At 49.7% G+C, this 17709-nt stretch overlaps 6 protein-coding genes across 6 annotated transcripts; 2 read left to right on the plus strand and 4 right to left on the minus strand.

Annotated features, from left to right (window-relative positions):
- The first annotated feature begins 1775 nt into the window (after positions 1-1775).
- On the plus strand, positions 1776-4280 carry M421DRAFT_266790 (uncharacterized protein). The gene is made up of 2 exons (XM_033588741.1): positions 1776-2968; positions 3017-4280. The coding sequence occupies exons 1-2, from the start codon at positions 2030-2032 to the stop codon at positions 4235-4237; spliced, it is 2160 nt and encodes a 719-aa protein (XP_033445241.1). The 5' UTR covers positions 1776-2029; the 3' UTR covers positions 4238-4280.
- A 504-nt stretch (positions 4281-4784) lies between these two features.
- Positions 4785-5924, minus strand: M421DRAFT_103385 (tryptophan synthase beta subunit-like PLP-dependent enzyme; the record flags this gene model as incomplete). Its single annotated transcript, XM_033586897.1, has 1 exon — positions 4785-5924. One exon carries the CDS (start codon positions 5922-5924, stop codon positions 4785-4787), a length of 1140 nt encoding a protein of 379 aa, XP_033445242.1.
- Positions 5925-6566: 642 nt separating this feature from the next.
- Positions 6567-8586, minus strand: M421DRAFT_424219 (putative oxalate/formate antiporter). The gene is made up of 4 exons (XM_033593686.1): positions 8213-8586; positions 8018-8160; positions 7866-7958; positions 6567-7809 (listed from the first exon to the last, which is right to left on the minus strand). The coding sequence occupies exons 1-4, from the start codon at positions 8419-8421 to the stop codon at positions 6902-6904; spliced, it is 1353 nt and encodes a 450-aa protein (XP_033445243.1). The 5' UTR covers positions 8422-8586; the 3' UTR covers positions 6567-6901.
- A 1554-nt stretch (positions 8587-10140) lies between these two features.
- Positions 10141-11704, minus strand: M421DRAFT_8258 (flavin-containing monooxygenase; the record flags this gene model as incomplete). The annotated part of the gene is made up of 2 exons (XM_033597536.1): positions 10141-11560; positions 11607-11704. The coding sequence occupies 2 exons, from the start codon at positions 11702-11704 to the stop codon at positions 10141-10143; spliced, it is 1518 nt and encodes a 505-aa protein (XP_033445244.1).
- A 436-nt stretch (positions 11705-12140) lies between these two features.
- M421DRAFT_94979 (periplasmic binding protein-like II) lies at positions 12141-13058 on the plus strand (the record flags this gene model as incomplete). The annotated part of the gene is made up of 1 exon (XM_033598255.1): positions 12141-13058. The coding sequence occupies one exon, from the start codon at positions 12141-12143 to the stop codon at positions 13056-13058; it is 918 nt and encodes a 305-aa protein (XP_033445245.1).
- Positions 13059-15596: 2538 nt separating this feature from the next.
- Positions 15597-17076, minus strand: M421DRAFT_424222 (Di-copper centre-containing protein). Its single transcript, XM_033593687.1, has 3 exons — positions 16750-17076; positions 15880-16691; positions 15597-15818 (listed from the first exon to the last, which is right to left on the minus strand). The coding sequence occupies exons 1-3, from the start codon at positions 16986-16988 to the stop codon at positions 15697-15699; spliced, it is 1173 nt and encodes a 390-aa protein (XP_033445246.1). The 5' UTR covers positions 16989-17076; the 3' UTR covers positions 15597-15696.
- Between the last annotated feature and the right edge of the window lie 633 nt (positions 17077-17709).

A 17709-nucleotide genomic window follows, 5' to 3' on the forward strand; every position in this document is an offset into this window, starting at 1 on the left:
TTAATAATAAGCAAATAGTAGGTGCTAATAGTACGCTCCTATGCATGCCTGTTAAAGTGGTTTATCTAGTCCACACTAAGCTTGTTAGTAGTCTAGCTATTATTAGAGACTCTAATAACCTAGTCTTAAGGCAGATCCTCTTCTTTATACTAGGCAGAGAGGTAGTGGTAGGCCTTAAAGATAAGGAAGGCAGGAATGGCCTATCCTTTAGCATTAATGCCTACTATAGCTGTAGCCTACTCCTAGTTACCTAGCTGGACTACCTTTAGCTAACCTTGTTATTCTAAAGCTATAACAACTACTCCTTAGGAGATCTAGCCTATTATAAAGCCTGTCTTGTTAAAGTTGTACGTGTCTTTATCCTAGATGCTATACTTGGCTTTAGTGTTAGCTACTAGGCTAAACTAGCCCTGCAGAACCTCAGGATCTTCACAGAGGGCTCTCTTGTAGTTGTACTTGCAATTAAACTTAACTTTAAGCTCTAGGTATTGCTTAACAAACATACTAGGCTAGTTTGCGCTAATAGGGCCTAGGTTGCGCTTAGCGCGCAAAGAATTAGCTATAGTAGCTACATCTAAGAGCTAAGGGGAAAATCCTTGCACGTCTAGCTTAGGAATATGTTTAATAATTACCTTCTCCTTGTTGTTGTCTAGCTTCTGCGAGTTGGCTATAGAATTAGCGCGTGAAGGTTATCCTGCGCGTTGCTTGCTTAGTGTAGCTTAAGGAACTCTGTAGATAGCTGCAGCACGTTGCTGAGAGAGTGTCGCGTCTTGTTTAAGAGCCTGGAGCGCAAGCTGTATCTGAGCTTCTTTTAACGCGTCTAAATAGTGTTGTTGTAAAGACATTAGTGTAGGAAGAGTGGTTTGGTGGCGGCTTGGCAAAGGTGATTCTCTCGCCCGTTGATTCTTTCGCCCGTGGGGTACGTTACTTAGCTTAACACAGACTCTCTAGCTGTTAGACGTAGTCTACTCTGCTCCATCAGCCTATAAATACACTACTGAGCTCACTTAATTTCTTTACCTGGGCCAGTGCTACAAAATGACGTACCCATGGGCTAAGCAACACTAGCGCCGCCCGTGATGTGTCTCAAAATAGGCGTTTGCAACCCCCAACCCAACACAAAAGATGGAAAAATCGGGTTACTTCAAAATAGGTCTTAAAAGTCAGAATAAGGCTTAGTAACGTATTACTTAGTTAAGCTTCTGACCTATGCGCTTCAATCGAATAATACATCACTAAGCCGTAGCTTCGATGTTTTAGCAGCTAGAAGCGTTTAAGTAAATGATGTGACCCAACCCCATTTGCCAGCCTACTTCAGAGTCACTGGAATTTGCCCACCCGATAGCAGCCAAGTACCCAATTGCTTCACCTATGGGACCTTCAAAGCAGCTGAGAGCTCTGATTCGTCTACTTCTGTGTACAGCAGTGACGACTAGGTCTAAATCCAAACTCTTATTAGGACTGCAGTAAAGGATAACAATAGTAAAGAGACCTGGATACTCCTCCGCACTCTCCACCATCTACCATTATATATATCGATCGATTGTGGGTGGCTCTACAGCCTCATATTTGCTTGGGCTAGTAGGGCCGATCGCGCGCATTCGGTGAATCCGCGCATTCCGTGCACGGACACGGTGGTACCTACCGGTACCGGTACTGTACCGGTAGCGGGACATTGCAAATTCTGAGAATGTGTTCTGAGATGCGCAGAAACCGGCCTGACGCGCTTTTCGTACTTCGTAGAGGGACGCGTGCATCGGCCGTTGACGTCTCCCATTCATCAAAGTGTTTACTTGAAAAGTCAGTGTCTCTCCGACTGTCTGTGTTCGCGCAGCATACCGGTGTCCTTCGTCATCCTTCGACGCATGAAGACCGGCGCGTCGTCCAGCAGCTTACGATAGTGGCGTCTGATACGATCCATTGCCGCAACAGTACAGCACTGTAGTCGGCGCCAATAGCAAGGAGAGAATCTAACCAACGACGTATTGTTCCTGCCGTCTTGTGACCAGACTTACTCGATCCGGCTCAGATGATGGATCAACGACGGGTGACTCCCTCAGGCACCAGTCATCGCCCGCCGAAGCCGCTGCGCATCCTTGCCTGCGTACTTTGCCAACAGCGCAAAGTCAAATGCGATCGCAAGTTCCCATGCAACCACTGTCTCAAGGCGAAAGTACAATGCGTGCCTGCTCAGCAGATGCCGCGGCGACGGAAGAGGCCAACCGAGCAAGAACTGACGCAGAGGCTACGACAGTATGAAGAACTGTTGAGGAAAAACAACATCGCGATCAATAACGCAGATGGTATGGATACAGAGGATCTGACTGCTGAAAGTTGGGTCGAGCCAGAATCATCAACAAGTCAAAAACATCTTGACAGTGTTGCAAATGTCGATGCCCAGAGCGAAGACCAAAGCACAGGCGAGATCAAAAACTTTTGGGATGCAATGCATCAAAGGGCACCGAATTCACTAGACGTGACCGGAAAAGCAAATGTTGATAACAACTTCGGCCAAGCTACTTTTGACGATCTCTCGGAACCAGTCATCGTTAAGGTCTGGGGACGCGTTTACGAGAGCGATCACAATCATCTGTTCGGCGACACCAAGATCACTGTAGCTTTGTCGACTTTACATCCGAGTCACATACACATATTCAAGCTTTGGCAAATCTACTCGGAGAACGTCAACCCGTTGATCAAGGTCACACATGGCCCAACCTTACAGGCGCGGATCCTTGATGCTGCGGCCGACCCCACGGGCATCAGTAACGAGCTCGAGGCACTCATGTTCAGCATCTACTGTGCCGCACTTATCACGCTAGCCGAGGGAGAGTGCCGCGACACGTTTGGAGAAGCCAAGGCGAAGCTTCTGGGTAGGTATCAAGATGCCTGTCGCCAAGCCCTCATCAATTGTGGGTTTCTGCGTTCTAGAGACCGAGATTGTTTGACAGCATACTTCTTGTACTTGGTAAGTGGAAAGTACTAACCTGTAAACTGCACTACTGACTTGAGCCAGATCTCCCTAAGACCTGACACAAATCCCCACACCTTATTTCCAATGTTTGCCATCGCCTTCCGAATTGCATCTCGGATGAACATCTGCAACGAAGCCGCCAATACTAAGCACGGCATATTTGAAGCTGAGATGCGTCGTCGACTTTGGTGGGCGATGGTTGTATACGATAGCCGCATATCTGAAATGACCGACTACAAAACAACGCAGCTGATACCACTATGGGATTGTAAGATACCTTTAAACGTCAACGACTTTGATCTGAGACCGGAGATGACCGCTACGCCAGCGGATCAGGACGCATTGACTGAAGCCCTGTTCGCCGTTGTGCGCGGCGCAATCGGGAACTTCATCAGACACAACGCCTGGCACCTCGACTTCATCAACCCAATGCTCAGACACATTGCCAAGGCGACGCAGCATCGATTCGATCCAAATGACGACAACATGAATGGCCTTGAGCATATCATCGAGAATCAATACCTTCGGCACTGCAACCCGGAGAATCCGCTACACTACATCACGATATGGTGGGCGCGGAACTACCTTGCTAAGTACCGGTTTTTCCTCCACTGCTCCCAGCACTCGAAGTCGCCAGACAGCCAACCCACGGAACAGCGCGACAAGATTATGTCTTACGCCCTTCGCATGCTCGAATGTGACACAGCGCTTAACACATCGCCGCTAACCAGAGGCTACTCATGGCTCATCCAATTCCACTTCCCATTTCCAGCGTACGTGCGCGTCGTCCAAGACCTGCGCTCTCGACCAGCCGGACCGCAAGCCGACAAAGCGTGGGAAATCATGAATGCGAACTACGCCGTGCGCTTCATAGATATGGAGGCGAGCACTAATTTACTATTCAAGATGTTTGCCTCCACGGTGTTGCAAGCTTGGGCTGCAAGGCATGCTGCGCTGTTCGGACAAGATCATGCCGAAGGTACGAGGATGATCATTGATATCAAGAGAAAATTGGGACAGCTGTCATCACTGAACGCGAATGCAGACGGTACGATCGCTCCCGCGTATGCAGGTGTGGCTATGCTTCCACGCAGCGATGCGCAGCAGCTCGCTCTCAGCAGCCAGTCGCTGTCTGGGCAAGAACGGGTCAACTACTTCGATCCGAGTTTGGCAGAACTGAATTCAGATTTATTAGAGATGGAGTGGGGCAATGTTGACTGGAGTGCAATGAGCGGCATGGGGAGTTTGGAATGGCCAAATTGACGGTCCTGATCTCGGTCTAACTTAGCCATCATTAAACAAGTCTCCTGCAAACTGTTACTGGTACTGGTATCTGCCCGCGCCAAACTTCAGATAGGACTTGTGAGTAGACCTAGACTTACTCTGGAGGAAATAAATGATCTAGCGAAACAAAATACGCAGCAATTTCTCATGGCCCGGCGCATATGTAGTGTTGCGGTATTAAGTGCAAATGTAAAACGAGTGTATTCTGATGTTCTGTTCTGTTCTGCTTGTATGTGGCCTGTCGAATGCTGGCTGCGGGGTCTGTTTTGCATGACGTGTTTATGATGCAGCTGAGGTAAGAGGTGCTCAACAACATGAGGAAGCAGCACCAGACCGCCGCCAACAACACGTGATCTGCTTCTCCTCACAACCGTTACACAGATGTTTGAGGCGCTCTTCCACTACTTCTTGAAATGATAGCCCTCGCCTTTGGGCGATCGATGAAATGCCAGATTGGTGGAGCGGACCAGCATCACACGCCAGCCTCCTACAGGCCAGAATTTGATAAGCTGAATATAGCCAGGATCTAAGTTATTTCGACTGTGTCTTCGCTCGACACATGGAGAGGTCGTTCGTAATCGCGTAGTCCTTCGGTGCTAAGGATTACGACTACAGCATCCTCAGTGAGCCACGTTGGACCTTTGGGAGAGTCTGCAAGCCGCCACAATGCAGCAAGTGCCGCACCACCGCAAGGACCGCTGTCGACAGACTTGCTTGAAAGGTACTGGAGAGCTTGGTGCGACTCAAAGTCTGAGATGGTCACGCTTGCGTCAACGCCCTGCTGCAGATCCTCGAACACGGTCGACGAAAGTTTGCCGCAGTTCAAGCCTTCCATTATGGTCTTTCCAGTAAGCACTGGTATTGACTTGCCAGCTACCAAACTTTGGTACAAACAAGCTGCTGTGTCAGGCTCCACTGACATGACTGCGCAGTTACGATCGCTGGATTTACAGTGGCGCACAACGGCGTGCGCTAGAGAGCCAACACCAACAGGTGTGACCAAAAGGTTGGCCTTCAGTTTTTTCTCCAACAATTGCTCCTCTATCTCGGACAACAGGGTTGAGTAGCCCTCCACGATCCATTTTGGGATGTCCTCGTATCCTTCAAAAGCGGTGTCCTGGACGAACAATCCTTCTTGAGTTCTGCTCGCTTCTTCCCAGGCTTCTCTCATCGCGCCATCGTAGTCTCTTCCTGAGACAGTGACCTTCGCGCCTTCCGAAGAGATGAGACGGATGGCTTCATCGTTGACAGTGCGGGGTACGTAGATCCAAGCTCGGATGCCCAGCATCCGCGCCATTGCAGCAAGAGCTCGGCCATGATTGCCTGCACTTGCAGTAAAGAGCACGATTTCTTCTTTCTGGGCAGCTTGCTTGATCTTCTCGAGAGGTGAGTTGGTGGGAATTCCAGTCTTAGCTATGATGGCGCGACATGATCCCCATGATGCTCCGAGGATCTTAAATGCCGGAAGACCAAAGCGATTACTTTCATCTTTCACAAAGACATGCTTGACTCCAAGCGTCTTTGCGACGTCGTCCAAGGAGATGAGCGGTGTTCGTGCGTAGTTAGGGAGCTGTTGGTGAAACTGGTGAACAATAGAGGGATCTGCATCAACTTGAGCAGTGCCGGTCTTGTCGTTGAAGTGTATGGGTCTGCGCGAAGGAATCATGGTGCATACTTCGTCATACGTGCGTTGCCTAGGGCATGCAAAAGTGCAGAGGCGGTTGTCTCAAAGTTCTCCGTCCCACAGATCCCAATCCGCATCGGCGGGGTTCCCCGTCGGGAAAGACAACGCCCTTCAGAACATGGATGAGTACGTACATTAAACAGAATGTAGATGCAAATCATGCATAGAATGGATATCGAATGGGTTGTCGGCGGAGAAGCTGAAGACTTCTATTCTAACCTCCAGCAGATTCTGCAGATGTTGTGCTGCCATCTTTCTCTCCACGTTCGAACGTATCTACAATCTCACCTGCCCGTATACTCGGTACGTCAAGCTAGCATAGAATTCTGCGTTATCTGTCAGCTGGTACGTCTCATATTGCGAGTAGAAGCAACTGAAGGGTCTCTCTACCACACAAGCAGGGCGAATTCGAATGAAGGAAGCCGACTTCAGCCATTGAAGATAAATCAACCCATTCTGATGAATGCGATACATCACACGTGTGGATTTGGGATAGGGCACATATTATGCCGGTAAGTGCAGAGACTATTGGCAATGAAACTCCACGTTAGCGTTGAGAAGCGGGCAAGGGCGGTGACAGACCTAGACTGGCAAGACACGCATGACACTCCAAGACTCAGTCGAGCAAGAACATGACTGGTTCGGCAAGGATACTTCAATCCTAGAATCTGAAGCTACATTTAATAAGATGGGAATATTCGCCGGATCTTATCTCGACGCTCAGCGTACGGGTGGCCGTTGTGATGGCATCATAGACTGGCCGGTATTGAGATGCCGAAAGTGCCAATGTCGAGACGAAGTGTCTGTGGGCATTCTCAACTTGGCCAAGCAGGCCATTTCTAATTGCACTTCTACCTGAGTCCAAGGTCTGACACAATGCAGTGAAGAGGGTACTCGCTTTCCCGTGACCATCCCGTTAGTGGATAGGACTGTTGGAGCTGCTTCATCGACTAGCGACTCTAGCACATTGTCCTCCAGTCTCGGCCCCAACCCACAATCCTGGTGATCAGAAAAACTGCAAATGCAGCGAGATAAAGCGTGCCAGCGAAAATAATCAACCCTGTGTAGTTTCCTCCGTTTACCTCCAGAACGGCACCAGCAGCAGGGATGCCAATCAATGCAGCAAAACTGGCAATCGAAAACGTGGTGCCGTTCCTCTTGCCGTAGTCCTCAATCTTGCAAACTGCACCAACACAGACAGGCGTCAAGGAAATACCAGTACCAGACCAGAAACCGAAGACAATGGCAAATGCCGTAATAGCGGCCTCGTTTCGTGCAGCCGTAAGCCATAATGCAAAGATAAGAGTGGCACACGTCAAAGACGTGGCGAGCATGGTATTGAACACACCAAAGCGGTCCGCGATGTAGCCAGGCAGCGCACGTCCGGGAATAGCTCCGACATTGAGCAGAGCACTGATTAGATAGGCCTTCTGCTGCTCGATACCTGCACGTATAGCGTACAGTGAGATAAAGGAGTACGGAACAAAGACAGCGAACTCTACCAAGAACACAGCAAGCGTAGTGAGCGCGTACTTAGGGTCCTTGAGACCTTGAAAATCAATAGACACACCGGCGTGCTTGTTGTGAGGCAATCGTTTCCTAAGGAGCAGGCAAGCGATGATGCACATGAAGAGGCATATAAAGCCAATGGTGCGCACAGTCCAAGGGAAGCCGATGATAGGTGCAAGATAGAGGATCAGAAGCGGGAAGACGACGCCTCCGACTCCGCCAGCTGTGCAGGCAATGCCAATAGCAAGAGCTCTCCGCTTGCAGAACCAATGACCAACAGCGGACACTGCAGGGGTGAATAAGAGGCATGCTGAAGATCCTCCAAGAGCACCAAAAGACAGTAGCAGTTGGTAGTATTCTAGACGGCATTTAGCTGGAAGAACAAAACGGTGGCATTGAGACGAGGTAACTGACCGGTAGAGACGCTCATACACATGACGGCTGCCACAATGCCGATGCTGCCAGGCACGATAAGGACTCTGATGTCGTGGGCATCGAAAATAGGGCCTAATGTCAAGATATTAGCACTAGGTCTGAGCCGATAGTCTTGATGAATGTTGACTTACCGACCTGCGCACCGCCAATGTATAAGAAGAAGGCGTATGCACTGAAGATCCAACCGATGTTTGATTCGGAGTAACCGTGCAATTGATGTTCAGAGACCCAAGCTTGAAGCACACCCACTGTATTAAGTAACCCCATCGACGGTCTGTATTCGTTAGAATTATTCTAGGCCCAGTAAGATACCATCCAATACGTACATCATAGCACACCAGGCACCCAGTACCACCAACCAAGCCGTCGCACCACCCTCGGGGTAGTCAGATTCATCCTCATCGTTGCCGTCATAGCGAAGCGACTCTTCTTGATTGTTGTGTGCATAGTTCAGTACGGTGCGACACTTGACGTCGACGTCTATGTGAGCGTTGGGTCTGGGCACAACGGCGTCTGTGGGCATTGATAGCGACATAGTGCGGTGAAGAAATTTTGCTCAGTGCTGGAAAGCTTCCAATGTATCTTGAGGTGTCCTATTGATTGTAGGCGGATTTAAGTTGTCAAGTGGTCACATAATAGCCTCGCTGACTGACAACTCTCTCAACATTCGATTTCTTCGATGGCGGCATTCCCAATTTCGGGGTTTTCATTGGGGTCAATGCCTCGAGTCATGTCGATGTGGATACTTACTATAAAGGCGGACTTCCCCGACGGGACATCACATTGTCCAATGGGCTTTGTTTGCCTGCAGGCGCTTACTAAGTGCACGCTCAGAATTTTTCCCTCATTACATTCTTCACTAGCCTCGTCGATGCGCGAATGCGCAGGTCCAGACGCGTGTTGAGCGCGGTTTTGCGCCACATTTTCATTGGGTGGCAAGCTTAGGTATGTAATCAGCAGCAGCCCCACTTTAGTTATGGACATACAATAGACAACACTGGACATTACACAGCCATTAGCCGATCTCGGTGACCCCGTGTTACAACAGTCACCAGACCGTCTGGGTCAAACCCTGTTTCCTCTACGCGTAGCCTGAAGGGTGAACACAGCCAGTCCAAATCATTACCGATCTGAAGATGACAGATGTAACCACGTGGCTCAGATGACATGATATCCTATTGTAGCAGGCACTGCCCGGTGAGCAAGTGCACTTACCTGAGAGCTGAGAGCTTGTGTAACACGACGTCACACAACACGACAACAGATAGCAATACAATCGTTGATCACAGTCTCCGACCGACGCTGCTCACGCAGTTACAGCAGATCTGAGATGGGGCCCTATGCATGGTATCTGTAGCTGCACGTCAAGAAAATTAACGTACTCGTGTCACCTTCGAACTATGTAGCAATGGCTGGGCTTAACTCACGGATTCCGAACGTCACCGTGTCACAATTCATGCTGAAGGCCTCCAGTCTAGACATCGACATGATGCTGACCTTAATGAATGTAAGTGAGGCCGGTGGGTAGCCTCTCTGCATGGCTACTGTGACTCAGATCCTCGGCCAGATGGCGACAGATGGCGGGCCTTTCAATTATTTCGCCTTTCGAGATAAATTGAGGGAATGTCGTTTCAACCCAACCCAGGTGAACATGCTGCAGATGCGTCTCGGTCTTTTGGAATCGTTCTTAGATCTTCACAAAATTTGCCCAGAAATCCACTTCACAGAAGGAGAAATCACCATCATGGACATGAGCTGTCGCTTTGTCAATGTAAACACGGCTTGCATTCTATTCAGAATTGGGTTGCAGAAGTATCTGCAGTCTGGGACGGCAGTAAGGATAGTCGCACTGGATGAAGCACACAAGGTAAATGAGGGCGGTCTAAAATTGAAATATTGAATGCCCCCACAGTATTGCTTACTTTACGCTCAGTTATCATCGCGCCCAGCTGACACATCTAGTATATGCTGCCCAACACTGGGGCGAAGGCCTTGAAAGACACCCTCCTCACGACCATTCGCCTGCAGAGGCACTACGGCGCACGTGTCCTCATTTCGACACAGGAGCCTACACTACCCACTGACCTAATCGCGCTGTGCTCGGCGATCGTCATACACTGATTCAGCAGCCCGGAGTGGTTCGCAGCAGTCAAGCGTCACATCCCGATGAATGCAGATGAGCATAATCTGATCATCCGCGCGATTGAGAGCCTGAAGACCGGCAGTGCCTTGGAGTCTGATAACCTAATCAAGCTTAAATGAGCCTCCCATCCTCCTGCGCCTTCTTCCTCCTAAACTCCTCATAACTGAAGCCAACTTCCTCTAGTGTCTGCGTCGTGAACCTCTTCTCGCCTAACCTGCCAAACGCCTGCCGTATGGCAGGAAAGTTCTCGCGACACCAGAACTCACACTCGCCCCAGACGGGCGGAATCATACCCTGGCCATCATTTTCCAGGCCCTCCTTGCGAGGTGCGCTCAGCGCCCATTGAGAGAGCTCATTGATGTTCTGCCCGTCTTTTGGAAATGGGAGTAGGTGAAAGGCTCGTCTGGAGCCGGTTTCGGCTGCTCGGTCCGCTTCCCACTGCCCCATTTCAGAAAGTGACGGGAGGGATAAGCGGCCAGAGTATACGCGTGCAACAACAGCGGCTTGCGCTTCCGCGGTTGGGAAGGGGATAACTCTTTGTGGGAGCGCGATGAAGGAGAGTGTGGGTTTCGGCGCGTAGAAGAGGTGCTTGTAGGTGTGGTTGACGTGGCTGCCATCTGTGATCAGTTTTGGAGTGACGTCCTCCAGGAAAGGTAGACTGTAGAAGTAGCCTGTAGCGAAGACAATGGCATCAATATCATTCTCGACTGTGCCGTCTTCGAATTCGACACCACGCGTACCAGGATTGAACCGCTTGATAGGTGGAAGTTCGCGGCGACGCGGATCTGTCGGTGTTGCGCTGGCGAACAGGTTTTTTGATTTGCTCGACCAAAGAAGTGGCAGAGTGCAGTAGTCGGCGATTTGGTTGGATATGTCGGCGCCAGACGCTGAGTTGCCGACTACGATTACTCTCTTTCCAGCGAACTCCTCTGGCTTGCGATAATACTTTGAGTGAGATATCAAGCCGAAGTGAGCTGTGTTCCAGTCGGCGATATTCTGTATGTCGGGGATGTAAGGTGTGATGAAATGCCCATTGGCCACTACGACAGCATCGTAGGTCTCTGTCGTGTGGATAGATGTCGCCAAATTTCGAGATGTCACAGACCAGGAAGTGGAGGGGTGGTCGTTGTTTGGAGTGACGCTTGTTACCTGAATGCTATAGCGCACCGTATCTTGGACATCTCTGCCATAATCCTCGATGTACTTGAGCACAGTTTGATGCTTTGGGAAAAGCTGACTATCTTGTGGCCAATCTAGATCCTTGAAGCCCATTAAACCTCTCGGAATATTTGTCTCGAGCCTTTCGTACATCGGGGAGACGAAGGTTGCACCATTGGTGTAATTAATGGTATGTCCGTTTTTCAGTGCTTGTCTCCAGACTGCATCTTGGTTTCTTCCGGATGGATCCGTCTGAGGGACCGTGAATAGATCCTCAGCTCTTTCTTCGGCCGTGTAGTTCCATATGCCGCCGTCTCTCGGACGCTGTTCAAACACGACGATCTTGGAGAAGGCCTTCTCTGCGCGCAGATATCTATATCCTCAGCTCTTGAGATTAGAGTGATAGAGAAACAGCCTACTTTGCAGCAACCAATCCAGAAGGGCCTGCGCCGATGACTGCGATGCTCTTCGCCCTTAACGACAACATTTCTGATGATGAACCCTCAAAATCCCCCATGATTCAGTGGCAAATATCGATGTCGTTACTTGACCCAGTCCCTGTGAAGCGCACGTCGTGTCTCAGAACTCAAAGCTAACCGATCCCAAGGAATCTGAAACTGAGAAGTCAACAATAAGAATCGACGCTGTCGACGTCAACGCCAAGCGAAGTGGCATGAATGAGCGATGTTCGGCGGGGGTTGGACTCGGCGAGTGCGGGGCTGGCCAGTGTTCCTTTTCCCTTTTCGGCAAGTTTAGCCGTGACATCACCGTTGCGTCCGACGGGCTCCAATTGACCTTCTTCGAAACACGACCGAAACCGAGACTACGGACTGGCCTCCAGCTTTTTTTGAATGATACCGACGTGACGAATTCCAATGCTTCGCAAATTGCGCGCCGCCCGTTTTCCGTCACCGACTCTCGCAACACACGCCTTCTCCACTCACACCGCAGCAATGGCGCCATTACGGATAGGCTTTGTGCCCGAGCACTTTTCCGCACCACTCGAGTTCGCCAAGAAGCACTACGGCCTCGATTCACAGCTCCTTCCCTTCCCGTCCGGTACAGGGCACATGGTCACCGCCCTACAGAACAACGAGATCGACGTCGGTGTTGGGTTGACCGAAGGATGGATTGCCGCGATAGGCAAGGCACAGGCAGTGAAGAAAGACGCTGGATTCAGGATCGTGGGCACATATGTTGAGACACCGCTTTGCTGGGCCATCTCTAGCGGAACACGACGGGAAGACGTCAAGAGTATTGAGGACTTGAGGGGCAAGAAGGTCGGCGTCAGCCGGATAGGCAGTGGAAGTTACGTGATGAGCTTCGTCCTGGCCGATCAGCAGGGCTGGTTGCAGAAGGGCGAGACACCCTTCCCAGTCGAGGTGCTGAATACGTTCTCGAACCTGAGGGATGGTGTCAACGACAAGACGGCAGACTTCTTCATGTGGGAGCACTTCACGTCGAAACGGTATTATGATAGCGGCTCTATCAAGCGTATTGGAGAGATCTACACGCCTTGGTCGAGTTGGAAGATTGTTGCTGCCAACGCATTGCTGAATTCCCAGAACTGGAGCCATGGGGCAAATGCGGCTACGCAGCCTTTGAAGGAGGAACTGGAAGATGCTCTGTTGAAGATCAACAAGGGCGTGAAGCACTTTGAGGAGAATCAAGACGAGGCAGTCAAGTATATCAGTACCGAGCTCGACTACTCAGAGGGGGATGCGAGAGAGTGGCTCAAGACAGTGCAATTTGCGGAGGACGTGCGAGGTGTCGACCCGAGTGTGGTTGATAAGACGGTCAACATCCTCCAGAAGGCCGGCGTTCTGGACGGAAAGGCTGATTCTGCAACCATGATTGCACTCTCAAGATAGGTAACGAACATATCGGCCGTCACTTGTCGCGGACCAGCTCAGATTCATCACCTATCTTTTTCTGGCTGAAGACCTCATTCTTGCGAGCGAGGGGCTTGCCCGTAAAGTTACGAATGAAATCCCGATGTCCATGCTTTCGAAGCTATTTCTTTGCCGCAACTACTTCGACACGCAACTCTCGACACCTATTTCAGGCACCTGGACGAGGCAACAATCGAGCCTCCAGCGGTGGTAGGGAGAGCGGCATGCTCGAGAACGCAGTCTCGAATCCCTAGCGGGAGGGTCAGCAACGAAGTCAAACTCATTCTGGAGGTAAAAACAACTTTCACTGAGTACATGAACTACATGGCAGTTGTCTCGCGGTCTTCGACGAAAATTGCACGAATGTTGAGCCTTATAGGTCTACAACAACCGCCTCTACACCTTCCATCGGAGTCCATCTCTGCGCAAGGCCTGCTAGAACACGTGAATCATCTCAAACCAATACAGTTCCCACAGGAAAGCGACAACGACCAGTTTAGCCTCTGCACGAAGTTAGTAACATATGAGCTGGATGTTAACAGCTCCGCCACACAGTCGACCATTTGAATGGATTACGACATAGCGGAGGATCCGGTCCTGTATCTCGCGCGGGAAACCGAGCAGGTGGGTCATGGGACTTCTCAGAAATTAGGGTTATCTTAAGTCTCGAAATGGCACCTACAGCAAATAGGTTCTTTGTAGACACAGGGATGATTTAAGCTCATCTACACCATGGTACGCTTACTTCCACCTCGCTGATTATACCTGTTTTCTCTTACTTGTAGAAGCACTAAAGTTTGTAATCGGCTTGTCAAACTCAGCCATCTTTCCTCCTGGACCGCCGCCATGCACACCACCCCAGTAATCATCCGATCTCACATAGTGCTCCGCGTAAGCATCCTGCACCATCGAAGTGCATCTCTCTCGTTACCTTCGATTCATTCCGTCAAGCTAACGGCTTAGAGTACTACCAACAAGACAAATAATGGAATAACGATCCAGGCCTTCGTTTTCGAGTCCTTTGAGGTTCCTGTAGAAGACACCAATACGGATCGTATAACTCTGAACAGATACTACATAGTCTCGGCAGATTGTATAGGCCTTTAGTGATGACGGCTCTACCTGGTTCTATTGCGGTTGGAGTAACATGGTTTGTACAATTTGCCTACACATGACTGCTTCCCGTGAACAATCCCGATTTCCCAGTCGTTAGACCTATAGTCCAGACTATCTAAATTCGTTGCTTCGAGCCGCAGCTTCAGCCGTCTGTTCTCCTCCGTAGCTAAGTATTTATCTCCCACATTTGCCGAACTTAATCTTCCAGAGTCTCTGGCTTCATCTTCTTGTGTCCAATGCCCACTATCTCATCAAAAATTTTGACTCCATGTCAAGCCTCAAGTGCTTATGCATGTCTACATTGCGGCGATAGCAAAATTTCCTCTCTCTGACCTCTATTAAGAGTTGGTGGCAGGTCAGCCCAAAGGTAGGCACTTAGGTGCTTCAGCGACGCTGAGGATCATGAGTTGATTGTTCAATTTGTAGAGCATTACCTCGTCGATTACGAAGTCGTGGAGTCTCCGGCGGATAGCGAGGAGAGTGGCCATAGACTTTGGTGATAAGAATGATTGGGCCATCCCGTGTTGGCCACGTGAGCGATTCAGGCCGCCATCAAATCCCACTGTGACCTTGTTCCTGCAACCAGCGATTTGTTTTTGTACTCGACTAACTATCTGATATTTATCTATCCTCAAGGTTGGCTCATAGGTTGTCTGTCGGACTTTTGGTCGACCCCTAAGGCGGCACGGCACCCACGTTTCGTCAACAGACTTTCCATGATTATGACTTCGCAATACATTTAACAAGATGTGATTTTGACGGTCTTGGCGCGGTAAACGACCGAGGTCTTCCTTGGACAATTGTTGTCTCGGGCAGTTAGCAGGCCTACCTTGGGGTACTAATGTATGTACATTTTGCCTCCTTTCTGACTGCTACAAATGTCGTTACGCAAGACGTACTCTAGTATGAGATTTCGTATGTCGTGATGAAGGGTGAGTAGCGAAGCCATTACAGGCAGTACTGACAAAATGTTACGCGTGGTCTAGTTCCCTCGGAATCTGAACTCCTCTCTGCACTACGACATCTATCTGTTCATAATGACTGCTCGCATGACGTTGCGCGTGATTCAGCAAGCAATGTTTGCGGGTGTCGGGATTTTGACCTTTATCCTCTTCTTCCACTCTCTTTCAGCCTCATACAACTCTTCTGCCGACATCACCCTACTCAGTCACGACCCTTTGGTCCATTTGTAATCGTTTCCCGCCACTGCGTTCTTTACCACGTATGGTCAGATTCAGGTCTTGGGGTTGACATTTGACTTGCGAATGTTACATATGCTGCAATGACTTTCGAATTTCAATTTCAAGTGACACGTATTCGAGGATGATATAATGAAGATCTCGCGTGATCGCGAGCAAGGTGAGCGTTGAGAATCAGAAATTAAGTTCACATCAAAGACTCCACCACCTAGCACAAAGATGCCGATGTTCATGTACAATTTCCAAGCGACAGAAACTTGCTTTCCTCGTTGATATCCATAAAACCATCTCATACTCGAATTTTATACATATTGATAACAAAAGGGCCCGTCAATTGTCGAGACAAGGTCGCCAAGTCGCTGCGGCATGCTTAGGATCCCAAACGGCATTATTGTTTCTAGTGTAGCATCGGCGCTTGGAGGATCTGTCGTCATCCCGGGTTAGTCCATGTCCTTTTGAAGCAGGAGCACAAATAGGAGGCTTACTGTTCTGCGCGGTCACTGTTCTTCCAGTCTGATTCGTTCGACCAATTCTATCACGGCTCTGCCATAGATTCCACACACGGTCGATCATGCCGTGGTGCAGCCAAAATATCGGATCACTCGGACTTGCGTGCTGGTCCGCCATCATTCCACCAACTCCAAAGTGACCACCAGCGTGAGGACCCTTCAGCGCTTCAAATTCCTTATCGAAAGATGCGACATCGTCTGAGCGGTTTATGACGTCGACAATATCGGTGGGTTTGGTGTTGTTATTCCACTCAGCCGAAAAGTCGCGATGCAGACAACGCGGATTGTAGCCCAAACCATTGTCAGGACCCATCGGCAAAAGAGCATATGGTCCCAGATTGATGGTTAGATTGGCGAATGGACCTGAATTGATGCAGCCACCACCTGTGCCGGGTTTTAGGAGGCGTGTTGACCCCAGCGCTGTATCATTGACCGGTCCATGCGGGATAGCTTCGCCATTACTTCCCATTGAGTATGGGGAGCCATCGAAGACAGGTGACTTGGTTAGGTCGTCCCAGTGACGCGTCCAGTCCCAATAAGGCTGCCCAGCCTTGTACCCACACTCTTCACGGAGAGCCTTCTCGTACAGCCATGTGTAGTAGCGATGCCACGGAAGGAACAGACCGCTGTGATGAATGATTGGCGAGTATACGATGTGCACAGCGACGAAATCATCGTAGCGACTCCTTGCACCCGGCACATCATCTGGCGAACTTAAAGAGGGCAGTCTCATGAGACACTTGACTGCATCGATGTATCTTTTTCTGTCGCTCTTGGGCATAGATCCCCTGTTCACGAGGTCAGCACAGTCTCTTGCAATACTTTAATACTTTTAGAGCTACTCACCACTCTTGGCGATGGATAATCTTGTCTGTCGTGCAGCTAGAAGAGATTGTGGCGTCGTAGTGCGTTGCTTGGCGCTCGAGGAGGCTTTGGGCGACCTGTACACTCATGTCGTTCTGCCAGATGGACAATTGGCGAGAAGCTGCTTTTTGAGGATCAAAGGTAGTGTTTACAGCGTGAGGGAGAGCTACAGAGATGCTCAGACCGCTTAGAAGCCAAACCGAAAGTGGTTGAACTTTCATTGTGATTGATAGATGCTGAAGCACTGGAGAGTCTGAAGGTAGATCCTGCAGCTATTGAGTTCAAAGAATGATATGACCAAGAAGAGACAATTGGCAAATCCTGGAGAATTGCAGTATTCTAGAAGCTGGGAGATACTTATAATACGTAGGCTTGATCAAGAAAGTGTGACCAGAGAGCTCTGGAGATTAACCCTGTGTGAAGACTGGGTATTTTACCTGCAGCCCTGTCTAATTAGGCATAGTCTGCAATTAATTACATCCATGATCATCTGTTTAACCTAGATCTGCTTGATCTCCTGCTCGGAGAACAGCCCAATCAGTATGCTCACTACGACAAATATCTGTTCCAAATTTAGGCCCCATTCATATATTGCCTATATTACTATTGAGCTTTGGCTAAATTCAGATCAGTATTAAACTGCGACATGCCTGAGGTCGGTGAAGCCACAATGCTGAGGCTCCCCAATCCTTGTCGTTCTCCGATACGAAGTCATTTCAAGAACACCAAGCAATCTCCGGGATCTTAGGTGCCTCGGCTGTGGCTAATTACAGCCACTTTTTGTCAGACATTACACAAATCAAATAACCTGCGGAGCTAAAGAAGTAGCAAGTCTGTGTAACAGACGAAGCTTACGTGATCAGCCTCAGCTCAGCCCCGTCGACAGACTTTAGCAAATTTCCCGCTTCCAAGAGGCTGAGTACATTAGATTCTCTAGCTCCG

This window comes from Didymella exigua (assembly GCF_010094145.1).
Source record: "Didymella exigua CBS 183.55 unplaced genomic scaffold M421scaffold_33, whole genome shotgun sequence".
Classification (NCBI taxonomy): Eukaryota; Fungi; Ascomycota; class Dothideomycetes; order Pleosporales; family Didymellaceae; genus Didymella; species Didymella exigua.

Excerpts from the sequence above, each read along its gene's own strand:
- M421DRAFT_424222 (XM_033593687.1), bottom strand. The coding sequence starts at position 16,988 with ATGAAAGTTCAACCACTTTCGGTTTGGCTTCTAAGCGGTCTGAGCATC. Across the intron at positions 16,692-16,749 it reads ATTATCCATCGCCAAGAGTG|GGGATCTATGCCCAAGAGCG; the intron begins GTGAGTAGCTCT and ends CCTCGTGAACAG. Across the intron at positions 15,819-15,879 it reads AACAGTGACCGCGCAGAACA|ATCCTCCAAGCGCCGATGCT; the intron begins GTAAGCCTCCTA and ends GGATGACGACAG.
- M421DRAFT_266790 (XM_033588741.1), top strand. The coding sequence starts at position 2,030 with ATGATGGATCAACGACGGGTGACTCCCTCAGGCACCAGTCATCGCCCG. Across the intron at positions 2,969-3,016 it reads CAGCATACTTCTTGTACTTG|ATCTCCCTAAGACCTGACAC; the intron begins GTAAGTGGAAAG and ends GACTTGAGCCAG.
- M421DRAFT_424219 (XM_033593686.1), bottom strand. The coding sequence starts at position 8,421 with ATGTCGCTATCAATGCCCACAGACGCCGTTGTGCCCAGACCCAACGCT. Across the intron at positions 7,959-8,017 it reads CATTGGCGGTGCGCAGGTCG|GCCCTATTTTCGATGCCCAC; the intron begins GTAAGTCAACAT and ends TCTTGACATTAG. Across the intron at positions 7,810-7,865 it reads GTGTATGAGCGTCTCTACCG|AATACTACCAACTGCTACTG; the intron begins GTCAGTTACCTC and ends AATGCCGTCTAG.